Source organism: Syngnathus scovelli, chromosome 3, assembly GCF_024217435.2.
Source record: "Syngnathus scovelli strain Florida chromosome 3, RoL_Ssco_1.2, whole genome shotgun sequence".
Lineage (NCBI taxonomy): Eukaryota > Metazoa > Chordata > Actinopteri > Syngnathiformes > Syngnathidae > Syngnathus > Syngnathus scovelli.
In genome coordinates this window covers 24,548,468-24,561,658 of record NC_090849.1, presented here as the reverse complement: position 1 = coordinate 24,561,658, position 13,191 = coordinate 24,548,468, and the positions used below count along the sequence as shown (strand labels likewise).

Sequence of the window (13,191 nt, the reverse complement as noted above, 5' to 3'; positions counted from 1 at the left end):
TTTCAGTACAATCCTCTGTTACAAGAACCATTGGACGGGCGCAAGTATTGTCCACGACACCAAATCATTTGGGTCAATTATACTGATCAAGAAGCCGAGTTAGGCATACGAGACTGGTCTTTGAGGACTAATAGTCTGAGAAATACATGAGCAGATCACCTTATCACCTTTCAGTCCAGGTTCACCGACGTTTCCTGGCACTCCCTTGGAAGCAAAACGACAAATGCCTAAGAAATAACAGGCCAAAGTCTGCTCTTTTCATATCACCATGGAGACTGGTTCGAGTGTTTACCTTGAGTCCCGGAGCTCCTGGTAACCCCATCATGCCAGCAGGACCCATCTCACCCTTATGCGCACAAAAGAAAGATCATGAAGTCAATTGTTCAATTGCCTGATAGTCCACTTGCAATACTTACAAGAAGACCAGGAACTCCATGTGGGCCAGGAGCTCCAAGGTCACCCTTTGAGAGAAAAGGGAGGGAAGAAATTAGACCCTAAGATACGCAAGTTAATCCTGTACAGGTTTTTAGTTTCATTTGAGCCCGCTGACTGAGCACTTGGCGCTCAACACACAGAGACTTCTGTTGTCCAGGTTATGAACCCAGCGCCGTCCGGCCGGCCGCATGCCATGTCCACATCCTCTCCTCGCTTTACGGCCAGCGTGGATAACAAGTAACCCAGCGTGGCCTTCCTGTCACTTCTGATTCTCCAAAGGAATGACAGGAGATGAAAGCAGCCAAATGTGACTCACTTCCTACACCAGACAGGAAATCAGCCCTGGGGGCAGATCTCGGAGGTCAGACGATGGCAGTGGACCCTGAGAACTGAAACTTGCCATGCTACCTTCCACGGGATCAACGGGAGAGGTGTTGACATGACATGAAACTGAATTTGCAAAGAGAATCGGGTTCCAGGTCTGACCCATCATGGAACTTGGTAGTCGTGGCCGCAACCCAGGTCTTTTGGGTTGGAACATCAGTCCATTGACCGTAACAATTCACATCCAGGCTCTTTGGTACGATAGCTCTATCGTACCCTACCTCAAAAGTCCAAAGTCCAGTTCATGGCAACAAACTGGTGCGGTGAATATTTATTTACTCATAACCGTAGTTTTAGTAAATGGTGCGGTATTTACGCATATTTCATCTTACAGTCATCATGTACTTACAGGGTTGCCATCAGGACCAGGGGGTCCTCTTTCTCCAAAGTCGCCAGGAAATCCCTAAGCAGACAGATGAGGTCGTTATGTAAGCGATTGTGTTTTTTCACAGTCTTACGGTTCTGCTTTCATTCAATTGCCCGTTAAGCGTTAAGTCGTTTGCAAGTGCGATCTCAGCAGATCCGATCAGATGCGCTCCCCATGCTTCATTTCTGACAGGAAATTCCACAAGAGTCAGAAGCCCCCAGGACTTGCCCACATGGTCGAATCAAGCTGCTTGCACGGTGAACCCGTAAAATGCTGACTTCAGCTATTTTTTTAATTGCGGCTGGTGCTGTTGATTCCATCATGAAGATGATGGAACAAAAAGTTGACGCATGCTTGTCACCGTGCCAAGGTCAACACGCTCATCACAGGAAAACATCCCACACGTCTGTGGAAGACGAGAATGATGACCAAAAAAAAAAAAAATCCCTCTTGTGTTGTGTTTGCTGACTACGGTTCGATTCATTTGAGGTACCCAAAAGATACTCCTACCGATTTTCTTTGTGCATCTGATGTGGAACGGTTGGCTGTCGCGGATAAAGCAATAAGCAGTAATTGGTGCAACATGAAGCCCACAGGAAATGTGGAAAATGTTGCCTCTTTCCAGAAATGCCAATAAATGTCTTGGTTTGATCAAAAACACATGCGAGTCTTTAACAAATTGGCCAGACTGTTTTTTTTTTTTCTGGAAGAGGATTCGTCTAAGAAACGTCAGCCAGTTTATTATTTGTACATTCATTTAATTTCTAACAGAGATTTGAGTGTAAAACAACTCTGATTGTTTTACAATGGTGCATCTACTGGATAAACGTAAACGCTTGTCTCTTACGTGCAGGCCGTTCATTTCTGCTGACTCGGAGAAAAAAACCCAAAGTGCGTTACGCAAAGCCAATGAGCTCACTGAGAGAGAAATAACTCATGACAAGGCTGCTTTTGGCCGTCTTGTTCATGTCGAAACGTACGGCCTGACTCGTCCGCCGGGACCCATCACGTTGACACGAGCGTTCATGAGCGGTATCACCGTTTTCCATGTAAGAGCTCGCGGATGGAAGGCTGACGTCCAGGCGCCATTGACGGGAGACTTTGCCTGGTGTGTGGCTCGTCGTGTCGTCGGGCCAAAACCACAACTGACACTTTGTATTAGCAAAGTATGCTAATGAAAACCAAGCACGGCGTGCTGCCTTTCCTTAAGTATCTTAAAACTACGGGAAAAGCCCGTTTGAACTTCAATTTAAAAACGAACAGATTCACATTTTTAGTCTCTTGATGAAAGCGACGCTTATTGTCTTGGCGGGATGTTGACGAGCTTAAATATGTGGCTTTATGAAAAATGAGGGGCTGTAAATGAGGATCATGAAAAGTGTGTTGAGAGAAAACTTTACCGGCCTACCCATCTCGCCCTTCTTCCCATGTACACCTGGAATTCCCTGAAAAACAGCCAACCAAACAAACAAGTGAGAAAAAGGGGCTCCCTCTAGTGGTGCATGAAAGTATCACACAATTTAACATCCTAAGTGGGCATATGCTAATGTTGTAACGGCTTCAACTTTTCTTTTTTCAATCCAGTACAGTTCAGTTGTATTTCATTTTTAAAAACGATGCATTTAATCATTTACAAAATTTGGTCTATTTTAATTTAAATCGGCAATTGAATTTCAGCATTTGTAAGTAGTTTTTAATTTAAGTACTGTGTCAATGTTGTGTGCGTAATGTGCGATCACACCAGTTTTCCACCAGTGCTAATTTCCACCGTCAGAACGATTGAATGAATTGGAAATGTGTGAAATTAATCACTTGGCTCATTTAGAGCAACACCACTGACACTCACTCTCTCGCCATCAGGACCGGGAAGGCCAAAGAGCCCGGGGGTGCCGATGTGCCCCTGAAGAGATTAACAGATGAAGGTGGATGAAGGGAGCCAACATGCATCCAAGTAAGGAAACACATCTAGCCGAGAATTTCGGACGATGTTCGCGAGGTGCCAGGTCTTGAGGCCAGTGTATATGCCCATGGACTGCATGGTGCTGGCTTCCACGATGTAGTCCAAGGGCACATACCCTGGCATCAAGAATCTCGGAAGACCTTGTTGCCAACCCTGCTCAGAGGAGAAACAAATATTACAATGACCTCATGATAAAAATGCCAAATCTGAAATATCATGATAAAGGGCTAACGTCAGATTTACAGAGGTCAAGACTCAAGAACCCTCGGATTCAAATCCATCCTGGCACAATCATGCAATGTATTTGAAAATTAAGAAAGCATGGAACTGCCGAGGTTGAGTAAACATTTGGACTGGCAAGTACGTTTGAATGTATTTGCAAAACTGTTCAAACATATTTGCAAATACGGGTGAATGTACCTCGAGGCTAAATGCTAAAGTCTTGGCAATTTTTTTTAGGAGCACAAATCCTGCGCCGCAGACAACTTTATTTCATTTCCAAACATATTGATATAATGCAGTTCCACGCTTCCAGAGAAAATGATAAGAATGTTCATTGACATTTAACTCACCTTGACTCCCTTTGGTCCCACATTACCTATGGGCCCAGGTAAACCCTGAAAGTAAAAGCAAATGTAAAGAATGTGTGTTTGTGGTTGCAATCAGCGACATTGATCATCAAATGACAACAAGCAAAATGTATTCGACCAGATTTCCTTAGAATTTGCTGAAGAGATATTTCATCTGTGTTTCTCCCAAAAAAAATGATTTAGTCTTTGTCTGTCTTATCCCGTGAACTCACATGGACCGGCAAATACGGGTTTGCGATTACTCTTGAACGTACTTTGACCGTATAAACCCAAAAAAACGTTTTTCGAACAAAACAAAACTCTGTATTGCAACTTGTACTTGGTGGTAAATTCATCATGGTAGACTCGATGGTTCTCTAAAAAGACACAAGCTGCTACTGTAGCACGCACTCGTGATTGGTCTTTAGGGAATGGACTGTCTCTGACAGTTTTGTCATAAATGTGTCAAACCCGGAGAAGCTATGACACTTTCTCTGGCATGTTATGACCTCAAGTACTTCTAGGCAGACATCAAGTGCATGTGACCTGTATTGGTCACATAAAAATATCTTACAGATGTGGCAGACTGTAAATCCACAGCATTCCCTTGGGATACATGAAGCAGCTTGATGAAATTGTTTGAGTATTTTGGCCAACGTTCAGCAGCGTTCTCGTTCGACTCCATGCCAGCGAAGGAAGCGGCGCGACCGTAAAGTTCATCCCCCCGTGTGCGAGACGTGGACACTTCCCAGCCTGCGCGTGCGTGCGTGGTAGGGGGGTGCTAAAAGCTCATCCATCCATCAGCGCAGGGTAAGCAAGCGCCCGTAGGCGTCAAGACTTTTGACATCATAAGTGCTCTTCGGGAGGCAAATGGCGAGACCGACGCGTGAACTCCGAGATACGTTAAACATACAGCTCGTCTGGTTTGGAGCTTAAGTAAAGTTGAACAGGCGAGACGCAGTTAAACATCTTTGACTTTTGGCTCAGTCTGGACTGGACTCTGTGACCTGGAGACTTTCAAATTCCTCATTAGACAGATGGGCATCTCAGCTACTTTTGAATCGTTTTGCTTTTTCTGGGCATTCGCTCATGCCCAAAAATGCCCCTCCATTATTTCTATTTTGGTCATGTGACTTGAGATGGCCCCCTACCAGTTTGGGGGGGGGGGGGGGTTGTTTTATGATGATATTATGAAAGAATAAAAAATATATAAATAAAAAATAATAATATAAAGACCACATGCAGGCAATTAATTTTTAAATGAAAAAAAACAATGAAAAGCTTAAATAAAAAGTAAATTTAATTTGAATTAAAATTAAAAATCTCAAATTTCCTGTCATTTAAATCCACATGAATGATTTCCCTCGTGTGTTTCTGCGTGTGTGGCCCTGCTCAACCAACCCTGCAAGACTAGATTTACTGCACCTGCCTGCCAGGATAACCTTTGACCCCGGGACTTCCGTCTGCTCCCCGTTTGCCCTTGGGAGAGAAGCAACGAAACACAGATCAGCACAAAAGAGGTACAAGTGTAGCAATGCACATGTGTTTTGAGTTGGCGGCAGTCATGGGATGGGAAAAAACAAAACAAAACAAATACGGCGGTTATGGGTAAACTCGCAAATAGAATCATCAAAGTTGTGCTGTTTAGTCACTGGCGGCAAGCGTGCGCTGCCGCACTTAAAGAGCTACTGCACCATATTTTCACATTTGCCAGTGAGAAGTGATGATATCAAATATGAGGCGATGCTTTTGTATCTCCCTCCTGTCCATGATTTGTTTGTGATGACATCATTGTCAATGCTACTCTGACACGTTCAAACATGCAGCAATGTCAGCTAGATGTCTTGATAATGTGGAATTCATCTGTGCTACGGCCAAATTATTTATGATTAAAACGTGAATATAAATAGCCCAATTCGCAAAAACAAGTTGGTAAATTCCAAAGATTACGGTTTACAACTAAGTTCTAAACGCTTTCTTATTAAAAGACCACAAGTGGAGTGAGAACCAAATAAATTGTTCCAATAAAACAAGCAAAATGTTAATTTATTATATTTTTAAAAACAATAAACGTATTTGTGGGACGAGTACCAATCAACCAGCGGTCAACCACCATTCATTGTTAAAGAAGCTGCAATAAAACTAAGGAATGTTATAATTCGAAAATCCATTTAGAATTTATTTTACACAAAAATACGCCACTTGTTATGGCGCTTGAAAGGGATTTGAACTCATGCACAACATCAGCGCTAAATTTGAGAACTAGCATGTAAACACATGCATAAATAAATCAATCAATAAATGAATGGGATAAATAGAAGAATAAATAAATACAAACAAACAAACGTGCATCCAAAGTTAATTAGCAAGGAGCGCGCACAAGATTTGGGAGTGTGGGAGTGGAGCAAATAGCTTGGAGTGTCCAAAGCTGTTAGCCCACTTGTGCGCTTGCCAGCGACGTCTCTCTTTTCCGCCAAGATTCCTGAACAACCGATAGCTGATGTTTCGAGGTTAATATCCCCCCCCCCAACCCCCCTCGCATCCTGTTTTGGAACTATAAATACTCGATAAGACTTCCCGATTCCACATTATCGGATGTCGCTATGAGTTATCCTGAATGATAATCATCTAATTTTTCTTTCTGACATTTCAAAAATGTTCCTAATGTGACACTGGTGCCACCTTCTGTTCTTGGTGCTGACGCCATTTTTTATGCTTTTTTTTCTTTTTTTGGGTTGTTCATATTGCAAAATTTGCATATGCTCCACCCACAAAAGCGCAAAAACAAACAAAAGTTAGGCACATACGATCAGCACAGATGTTAAAAAGTACTCACAGGTTCCCCGGGCAGACCAGCAGGACCAGGGTGACCTCTTTGTCCCTGTTGACCAAAAAACAACCAGTTAGAATTTGATGAGAAATTGAGTCCAACGATATGTGCGTGACCTATGCTCTTTGGAATTCCCTCATGTTGCTAATTCCTGATAAATGAAGCAGAGTACTGACAATAAAATATGCACTGATATGGCTTTTAAACTTGGCTCAGTAAATCAGCCAGTCTCGAGCTCGGACTGCCTTGGAAACCAAAGCGTTTCATGATCAGTTCAAACGTCATACCAGAAAAGTCGAAAATCGTTGAAGAATCGTTGAATTTTTAACAGTCAAACCACATTGAGGAGAACCAGAATGAGACCAAAACATTTTGTATCTACATTTACATTTTAAATTGTTTACCGATGTTTGGCCGCTTGTAAAAATTCCGATTCAGTTTTGGACTCTGGAGCAAAAAGCTGACGTCATGTTCTTTCTTCTTTACGCCGATTCAACAGTAGTGCCCACGTCTACTTTGCTATCATTTGCTTCAAGACACCATTAAGTTACAGTCTATTCCGAACAAGTGAGCTCATTCCTAACAAATAAGCAAAAACTGAAACGATGATAATGCTCGTCTCAAGTAACCATCTTGACAGCCAAAAAAAAAAAAAGATTAGCGACTATCCAAACCCTTCACACGCTTTATTCTAATTCACAATCAAGGATTTGACAGGCATGGGTTTTTTTTTCGCAATGTGCTTCGAATTAGCAATAAGTGGCCCAAAAAATCAAGGTAAGACGGAAAGACGGCCAAATAACCGCAATCCAGATTAGTCAGCAGACTTTAGTCCACACAGAATAAGAAGTCTAAAAACGAGCTTTGTTCGTCCTTTTAACAGACCACACAACAAAGCCACAACAACAGTTTGTCCGGCAGACATTAAAAATATTTTCCATGAAAAAATATTTCCCAAGAACCAATTCCTGCTCGGTGAAGATCCCGCTACTCAGCAAATTACATTTGTGTGTTATTTCACCACCAAGAAAGCGTAAGAGCTTCTTTTCCAGTGGTCCAAAATCGTCATAGCTGGCAAGAGAAGGAGAAATCACAGCAGCCCAGAACTGCGAAAACTCGACTCAAGTGTCGCTTTACAGCGCTGACCGTCTCCTTGGCAACCTTCACATTCTCCGAAGAGAATGAGGGGCTTTCTCTGGCACTGGGACAGCCAGCTGACCAAAGAGATACGAAAATAATCAAAATCATAATCGGCAAAAATTTCAACATAATAGAAAATGGATGGACGGGCTTATTGTATCCAAGCGTAATTAACATATGGCGGAGAGTGGAAAATGAACGTTTGACTCAAAAGCGCTGAGTCAGCTTGATTTTTGCTTTCTGGCTCCCGGGTGCGGGAATATGACCCAGATGATTTGTAAAGGCGTTAGTGGAGTGCAGCTGTGCACAAAGAGGTGCCTGATGCTCTTGAGTTGAGCCAAGGTGATTGCATCTCTTGCACTTTTTAAATTTGCCATTTTGACTTGCAGTATGAACATGTGAAAAGGTTTAACCCAGATGTGTCCCAACTTGAGCCAGACTGTCAAGACAACGCCTAGCGAGAGATGACCATAAACCATCAGGAAGTAGATCAGCGTTTTCCCATGACTACATGTTCTATGACTCATGAGGAAAGAAGATCTTTTTTTCATTTTTTTTTCACAGTCGGCATTATTTGATTGCATAACACATTTCCATACATACTTGTGTGATTCCTGTCATGTGAGCTTTTTTTCGCAGACCCCCTCACCTGACCTTTTAGTTTATTGATAAGGAATTTTTGCTGCTTTCTTGCAACTTGACTCTAATCAGTGGTGAAACTGTAATGCCACATGAAAGCAACGTTTTGTAGATCTCAGGAGATATCCTCTTGCTCCACTAGTAAGTCAATTTAGGGTGGGTTCCGACACTGCCAGATGGATGTCAACAACTTTGGCCCTTTTTTTCTTTTTTGCTGTTTCGAAGAATCGACATCAAAAACATCTGTGGAAAGTCTTAAGTAATTTATTATTATTCATTTTATTATTCATGATATTCCACCTGGAGCCAGCTGTTGTCGGAATCTTGGGGTTTCAAGGCAAAGGACTTAGTGTTGACCACTGCGTTGGATCTGGGGGTAATTTAGCTAGCTAAACAAGGCTAATGTGATTTGGCAATGCATTTGTTGAGTGCCTTTTTTTTTTTCTTCTTAAATATATGGTTATGAAGTCAAATTGACATTGCTTCGATGCAAATTGAGCAAAGAGGACCGCAAATATGCAAGTGCTTGAGAGCAGGTGTCCACGTTTACAACTTCCTTTGCTGTGCGTTTGGGAAACAACTCAACGGATAACCTGGGGGAGCGGTTCGCCTTGGAAATCACTCTGGCTGTGCGATTCCAGAAAATACCAAAGTTTAGGGCCAAGGCCGAAATGCAAAGCACAAGGTCTTGAGCAGAAGACTTGGCTGCTCGTCATTATCACAGTTGACGCGACGGGGCAAACGCACCAAAAAATAGACTGAGAATTTTCGCGTTGAGCGGGTGCTATTGTCACTTGAGCGTCCATAACACGAGCTTCACTCTGCGAGCTTGGAATCTGACTTGCAGATGTTCAAACTACAGTGAATCCAGAACACAGGTGTGCTGCTGGATGCCTGCGTAGCTTTCCAGGCAACGGGCTAACATCCACTTTTTGGCTCTGAAATTGTCATTCCAGATCAGGGCAGGGAGGAGGAGGAGGAGACTTGATATTCCGATGTCTGCTTAAAAGACAAAATATGGCCTGTAACATATGACAGATGGCTTCCTGCTCGACTCAAGTTCACGCGCAAACATAAACAGATTGAGATGGAACAAATGGGTCCTACCTTTCGCCCGCACTGGCCAGGCGGTCCAGCGTGGCCTTTGACACCAGGCTCTCCCTGCAAAAACAAAAGCGGGTCACACGTTCTTAGTCAGCGGCAGTCATATCAGTCGCTCGTTGCAGAGGATAAAGAATATCTGCCTGAACTCATGCTTCAAGTCAACTCGCTCAGCCATCTGCGACCCTGATAAGGCTGTATGAAATGGACGGATGGATTTTGGTGTCACTGAGGCGCGACGTACTTTTTGTCCTTCCGGGGCTTGACCAAGAGACAGACCAGGATCACCTTTTTCTCCCTGGAAGAGAAGCATTGATTTGTTTTAGACGTTGCACTAGACGCCAAAGGGCCCCCGAAACACTTTGTTTACATTCGCACTATCGGCAAGTAATGAGATCATCCTTCTTGTTGCTTCGTGTATTTACACAATCTCGCGGGCCATTCATGCCCTCCAGTAACTCGGTTTACACCGAGGAGTGAGTGCGGAACATTCTTCTCCCTTTTCGGGCAGTGGGACCACTCGGCGCATTCTGGGTCAGCGTGCACATTTTTACTGCGAGAGATCCTTTGGGGAAAGAAAACGAACATCGCTGGCTTGGAGTACGTTTTCAACCAGAGCAAGGTGGAACAAGTTGACACCGACGCCGTATCGTTGTATCAGCCAAGATTTGGCCCCGAGACGTTGGTGGGAATTTTCTCCAGGTGGATTGTTTCAAAATCCGAGGAGCAAATCTCCAGCACAGAGAAACATACTGTTCATACATCTTAGCCTGTTTTTGTTTAATTCCCCATCGATCATGTAACGATTTCTTCTTTCAATTATACCCTCCAGGCGATATTCATCTCAATTTTCGTCTTGGTGTCGAATACAACGGTCAGACAGTTCACAGTAGTGAGTGAGTGAACATGGTTTTGTTGCAATTGATCATCATTACAGCCAGATCAGATAACAGAGGCAAAACAAACCTCCCAATCTACTTTTTGCTGGTTGAGTTATGACGTGATGGCATGCGTTGATGACACCACCGTGGCATATGCGGTGGAAAACCGCCGTGGTTTAATACCTGACATAGAAACACCTCTCATTCCAGGAAAGTACGCAAGTGACATCATCTTAACATATTATTCCTAGCAAGCTGCTCGCTTAACAAATCAAAGCTGGAACACATGCTGATGTCAAGCAATTGTAAATGAGTCTGGCCGAACTTGAAACTGCTCGCTTCACCCGAAAGGGAACGAGAGGGTTTTCAGAAGACTTGTTCAGTCTGGAAGATTTGACCCCAGTGAGAGTATGTGGACTCAATATGTACTCAATAAAATACATCTTACGCATCTTTTTGTTTCACATCTGCCAAGAACATTGCAGAGAATGATGAAGGGCTTTGTTTTGCACATTTACAAACTTATTCAAGTCTGATTTTGTCATGTAATGTTAGGAAGTCATCAGTTGGGATGGATACGCTTGATCGATTTTCACTTTTGTGTCATTTTAGTCCGAGTATGACATTCGTTAGCCGGCTAAACGGGCAAACAAAGCAATTAAAAGGGGGACGTTATCAGCTCGGGGAATATGAAATGATTATTTTGTGACAATATGCACAAGAGTCGCTGGTAATGGCTGGAATGAGGTTCCCCAGGGTAGAAGTTGGAGTCCCCTGCAATTTGGGTTGGAGTCTTTTCTGATCTTGAGTTGATTGTCAACAAGCTGTCCTCCATATTTTTAAATCATAAAAATGAACATTTTGTGATGAAAAAATGAAACCAAAAAGTCTATCCCAAAATAAAACAAAAACGTAGACTTCTCAATGCCATACCTTCCTTCCAGGTGATCCGGATAAACCCGGGTTTCCATGTGGGCCGACAGGACCCTGAAAGCAAAGTAACCATACGTTTATAAGTGGATACGTTTCCAACATTAAACACATTCTGAGATAAATAGAATTCTCAAAAGATTTTTTCCAATTGCCATAATACGTTACCTGTCCAGTTAATAAAGCTTTTATGAAAACGACTGGCTATTTCTATTATTGTTTCCATTATTTCCTATGGGGAAAATATTTAGAATAAATCACAAGTCGTCCACTATCCCAGAATGGCCCTTAAAGTTCCACTATATGACACGTGTAGATATATTCTTCCTTTTCCGGCGACTGTCTGGGGTCCGAGGCACGGCGACCAGGTCCTGGAGTTTACCTCCGGGTGTTCTGCGAGCCCTCATATGTCTCCCTCATGTCTCTCCTGCCGTAATGTCGGTTATTTTCCTTCCCCCTGCACTTTTCCACTGGTTAAATGGGGGTCCCGTGATGTGAAGGCCACTCATCCATCACATCATATGGGCCCCCCCCCCCTCCTCCAGTGGCAAAGTATAGACATGTGATTTAAAACCTGCTCGGTTGTAATTCTTTGAGCGAATCCAAATGTTTTGCCGAAAGCGAGTCAAACCAGGTGGGCAGAAATGAAAATACATTTTTATCGTTGATGGGATCGTAAATTGATGCAAACTACAAAGAGGGGGGCCTCTTGGAAAAATAAAGCACCATAAGGGATCCCTAGTGTTCGAAAAGCGCTGACGAGGCAAAATCTTACTCATTCAAATATATCCCAACAGGAAGCCACTGTATCTTCTGCCCGTTCTTTGACTTCTTTGAGCGTTTGCGACGCGCTCCGCACTGGAGGTAAAAGAAAAGGATCAGATTCCACCTGGGTGATCCTTTCCACATCTCTGTTTTTTATCTAACTTCACTTGTCAGCTTGTGGGGGAGAAGTCAAAGAACTCCAAAAGAACCTCCTGCCTTGCCTCTTTTCCCCCCACTCAAAAAAAGAAAAGAAAAAACCCTTCTTCCCCCTTGCAGGCGCTGGCCATATGGAGACACTTAACAGAAGCTCATCCACAGATTTTCTTCTTCTTTTCTGTTTCAGTAAATTCCCCTTTTTTTTATGCTCCAGATTACAACGTATGGAAATCATCATTGGCAGATAAGGAGCAAGAGAAACGGAGATACGAGCAGCCGGGCTCTTCTGATGACAAAACGCCAAGCTTGCGTCGGACAGACGTGCCTAAAGGTAACGACGTGACTTTGTGTTTTTGATGCACCATTAGTGCGCAACAGACACACTCGCACCTGTTTTCTTCTGGCCTTAAAACACATCGACACCGTAGTCACGACCTGATGAATGAACCTCAGAGTAGTTGCAACTGCAAAGACCTGCTGAGCTCCAGACGGGGTCTTAAAACGCTTTTAATATGATGGAGACAAAGACTCTCTGTTGTTGAAAAGGGATTGGGCTCCACTGAGAAGATAGTTTCTTGGGCAGGTGGAGTTCATTCATACACCCCCGCCCGCACTCAACATGACAAGTAGGACTTTCAAGTCCTGCACTTGTTTGCCATTCCGTTTGTCAGTTAGCTGGTTGGGAGCGGACAGCTGCTGCCCATGTCGCATTCTGGATGCCATGTGTGGTTCCGCATCTTGACTCAAACCACAACAATACATTTCTCGTATCAACACTCCTCTCAAATTCCACACTGAAACACAATGTTCTTCATTGATCAACTTGACCATGACATAGAAAATCGCTCAGTATGCCCCGACATCACAAGGGAGTGTGTAAAGGCACATGGAAGTGATACACACGCACAGCACAATTGAATGAATTTGTCCTTGAAGATCCTTCCTTCCGCAATGTCGGAAGTGCATACTCCAGACAAATGGAGACCGCACAACAAGATGTCAAACTCCAGGCCCGGGGCCAAATACGGCCCGCC

At 43.4% G+C, this 13,191-nt stretch overlaps 2 protein-coding genes across 3 annotated transcripts in view; one reads left to right on the top strand and one right to left on the bottom strand.

Moving 5' to 3' along the window:
- zgc:101858 (uncharacterized protein LOC449555 homolog) overlaps window positions 1-13,191 on the top strand; it is a 48,198-nt gene that overhangs the window by 19,190 nt on the left and 15,817 nt on the right. Inside the window, exons 13-15 of the transcript XR_011086587.1 lie at window positions 3,047-3,137; window positions 5,125-5,235; window positions 12,372-12,488. The gene's annotated coding sequence lies outside the window, so the exon portion shown is untranslated. The remainder of the gene's footprint in view (window positions 1-3,046; window positions 3,138-5,124; window positions 5,236-12,371; window positions 12,489-13,191) is intronic.
- LOC125993526 (collagen alpha-1(XXVII) chain B) overlaps window positions 1-13,191 on the bottom strand; it is a 32,533-nt gene that overhangs the window by 13,636 nt on the left and 5,706 nt on the right. For both annotated transcript variants that reach the window (XM_049762110.2, XM_049762111.2), the window contains exons 5-16: window positions 11,240-11,293; window positions 9,670-9,723; window positions 9,432-9,485; window positions 6,552-6,596; window positions 5,141-5,194; window positions 3,719-3,763; window positions 3,033-3,086; window positions 2,587-2,631; window positions 1,169-1,222; window positions 417-461; window positions 293-346; window positions 160-204 (exon numbers count right to left, since the gene is read on the bottom strand). In XM_049762110.2, the coding sequence (XP_049618067.1) occupies window positions 160-204; window positions 293-346; window positions 417-461; window positions 1,169-1,222; window positions 2,587-2,631; window positions 3,033-3,086; window positions 3,719-3,763; window positions 5,141-5,194; window positions 6,552-6,596; window positions 9,432-9,485; window positions 9,670-9,723; window positions 11,240-11,293 (603 nt within the window). The remainder of the gene's footprint in view (window positions 1-159; window positions 205-292; window positions 347-416; window positions 462-1,168; window positions 1,223-2,586; window positions 2,632-3,032; window positions 3,087-3,718; window positions 3,764-5,140; window positions 5,195-6,551; window positions 6,597-9,431; window positions 9,486-9,669; window positions 9,724-11,239; window positions 11,294-13,191) is intronic.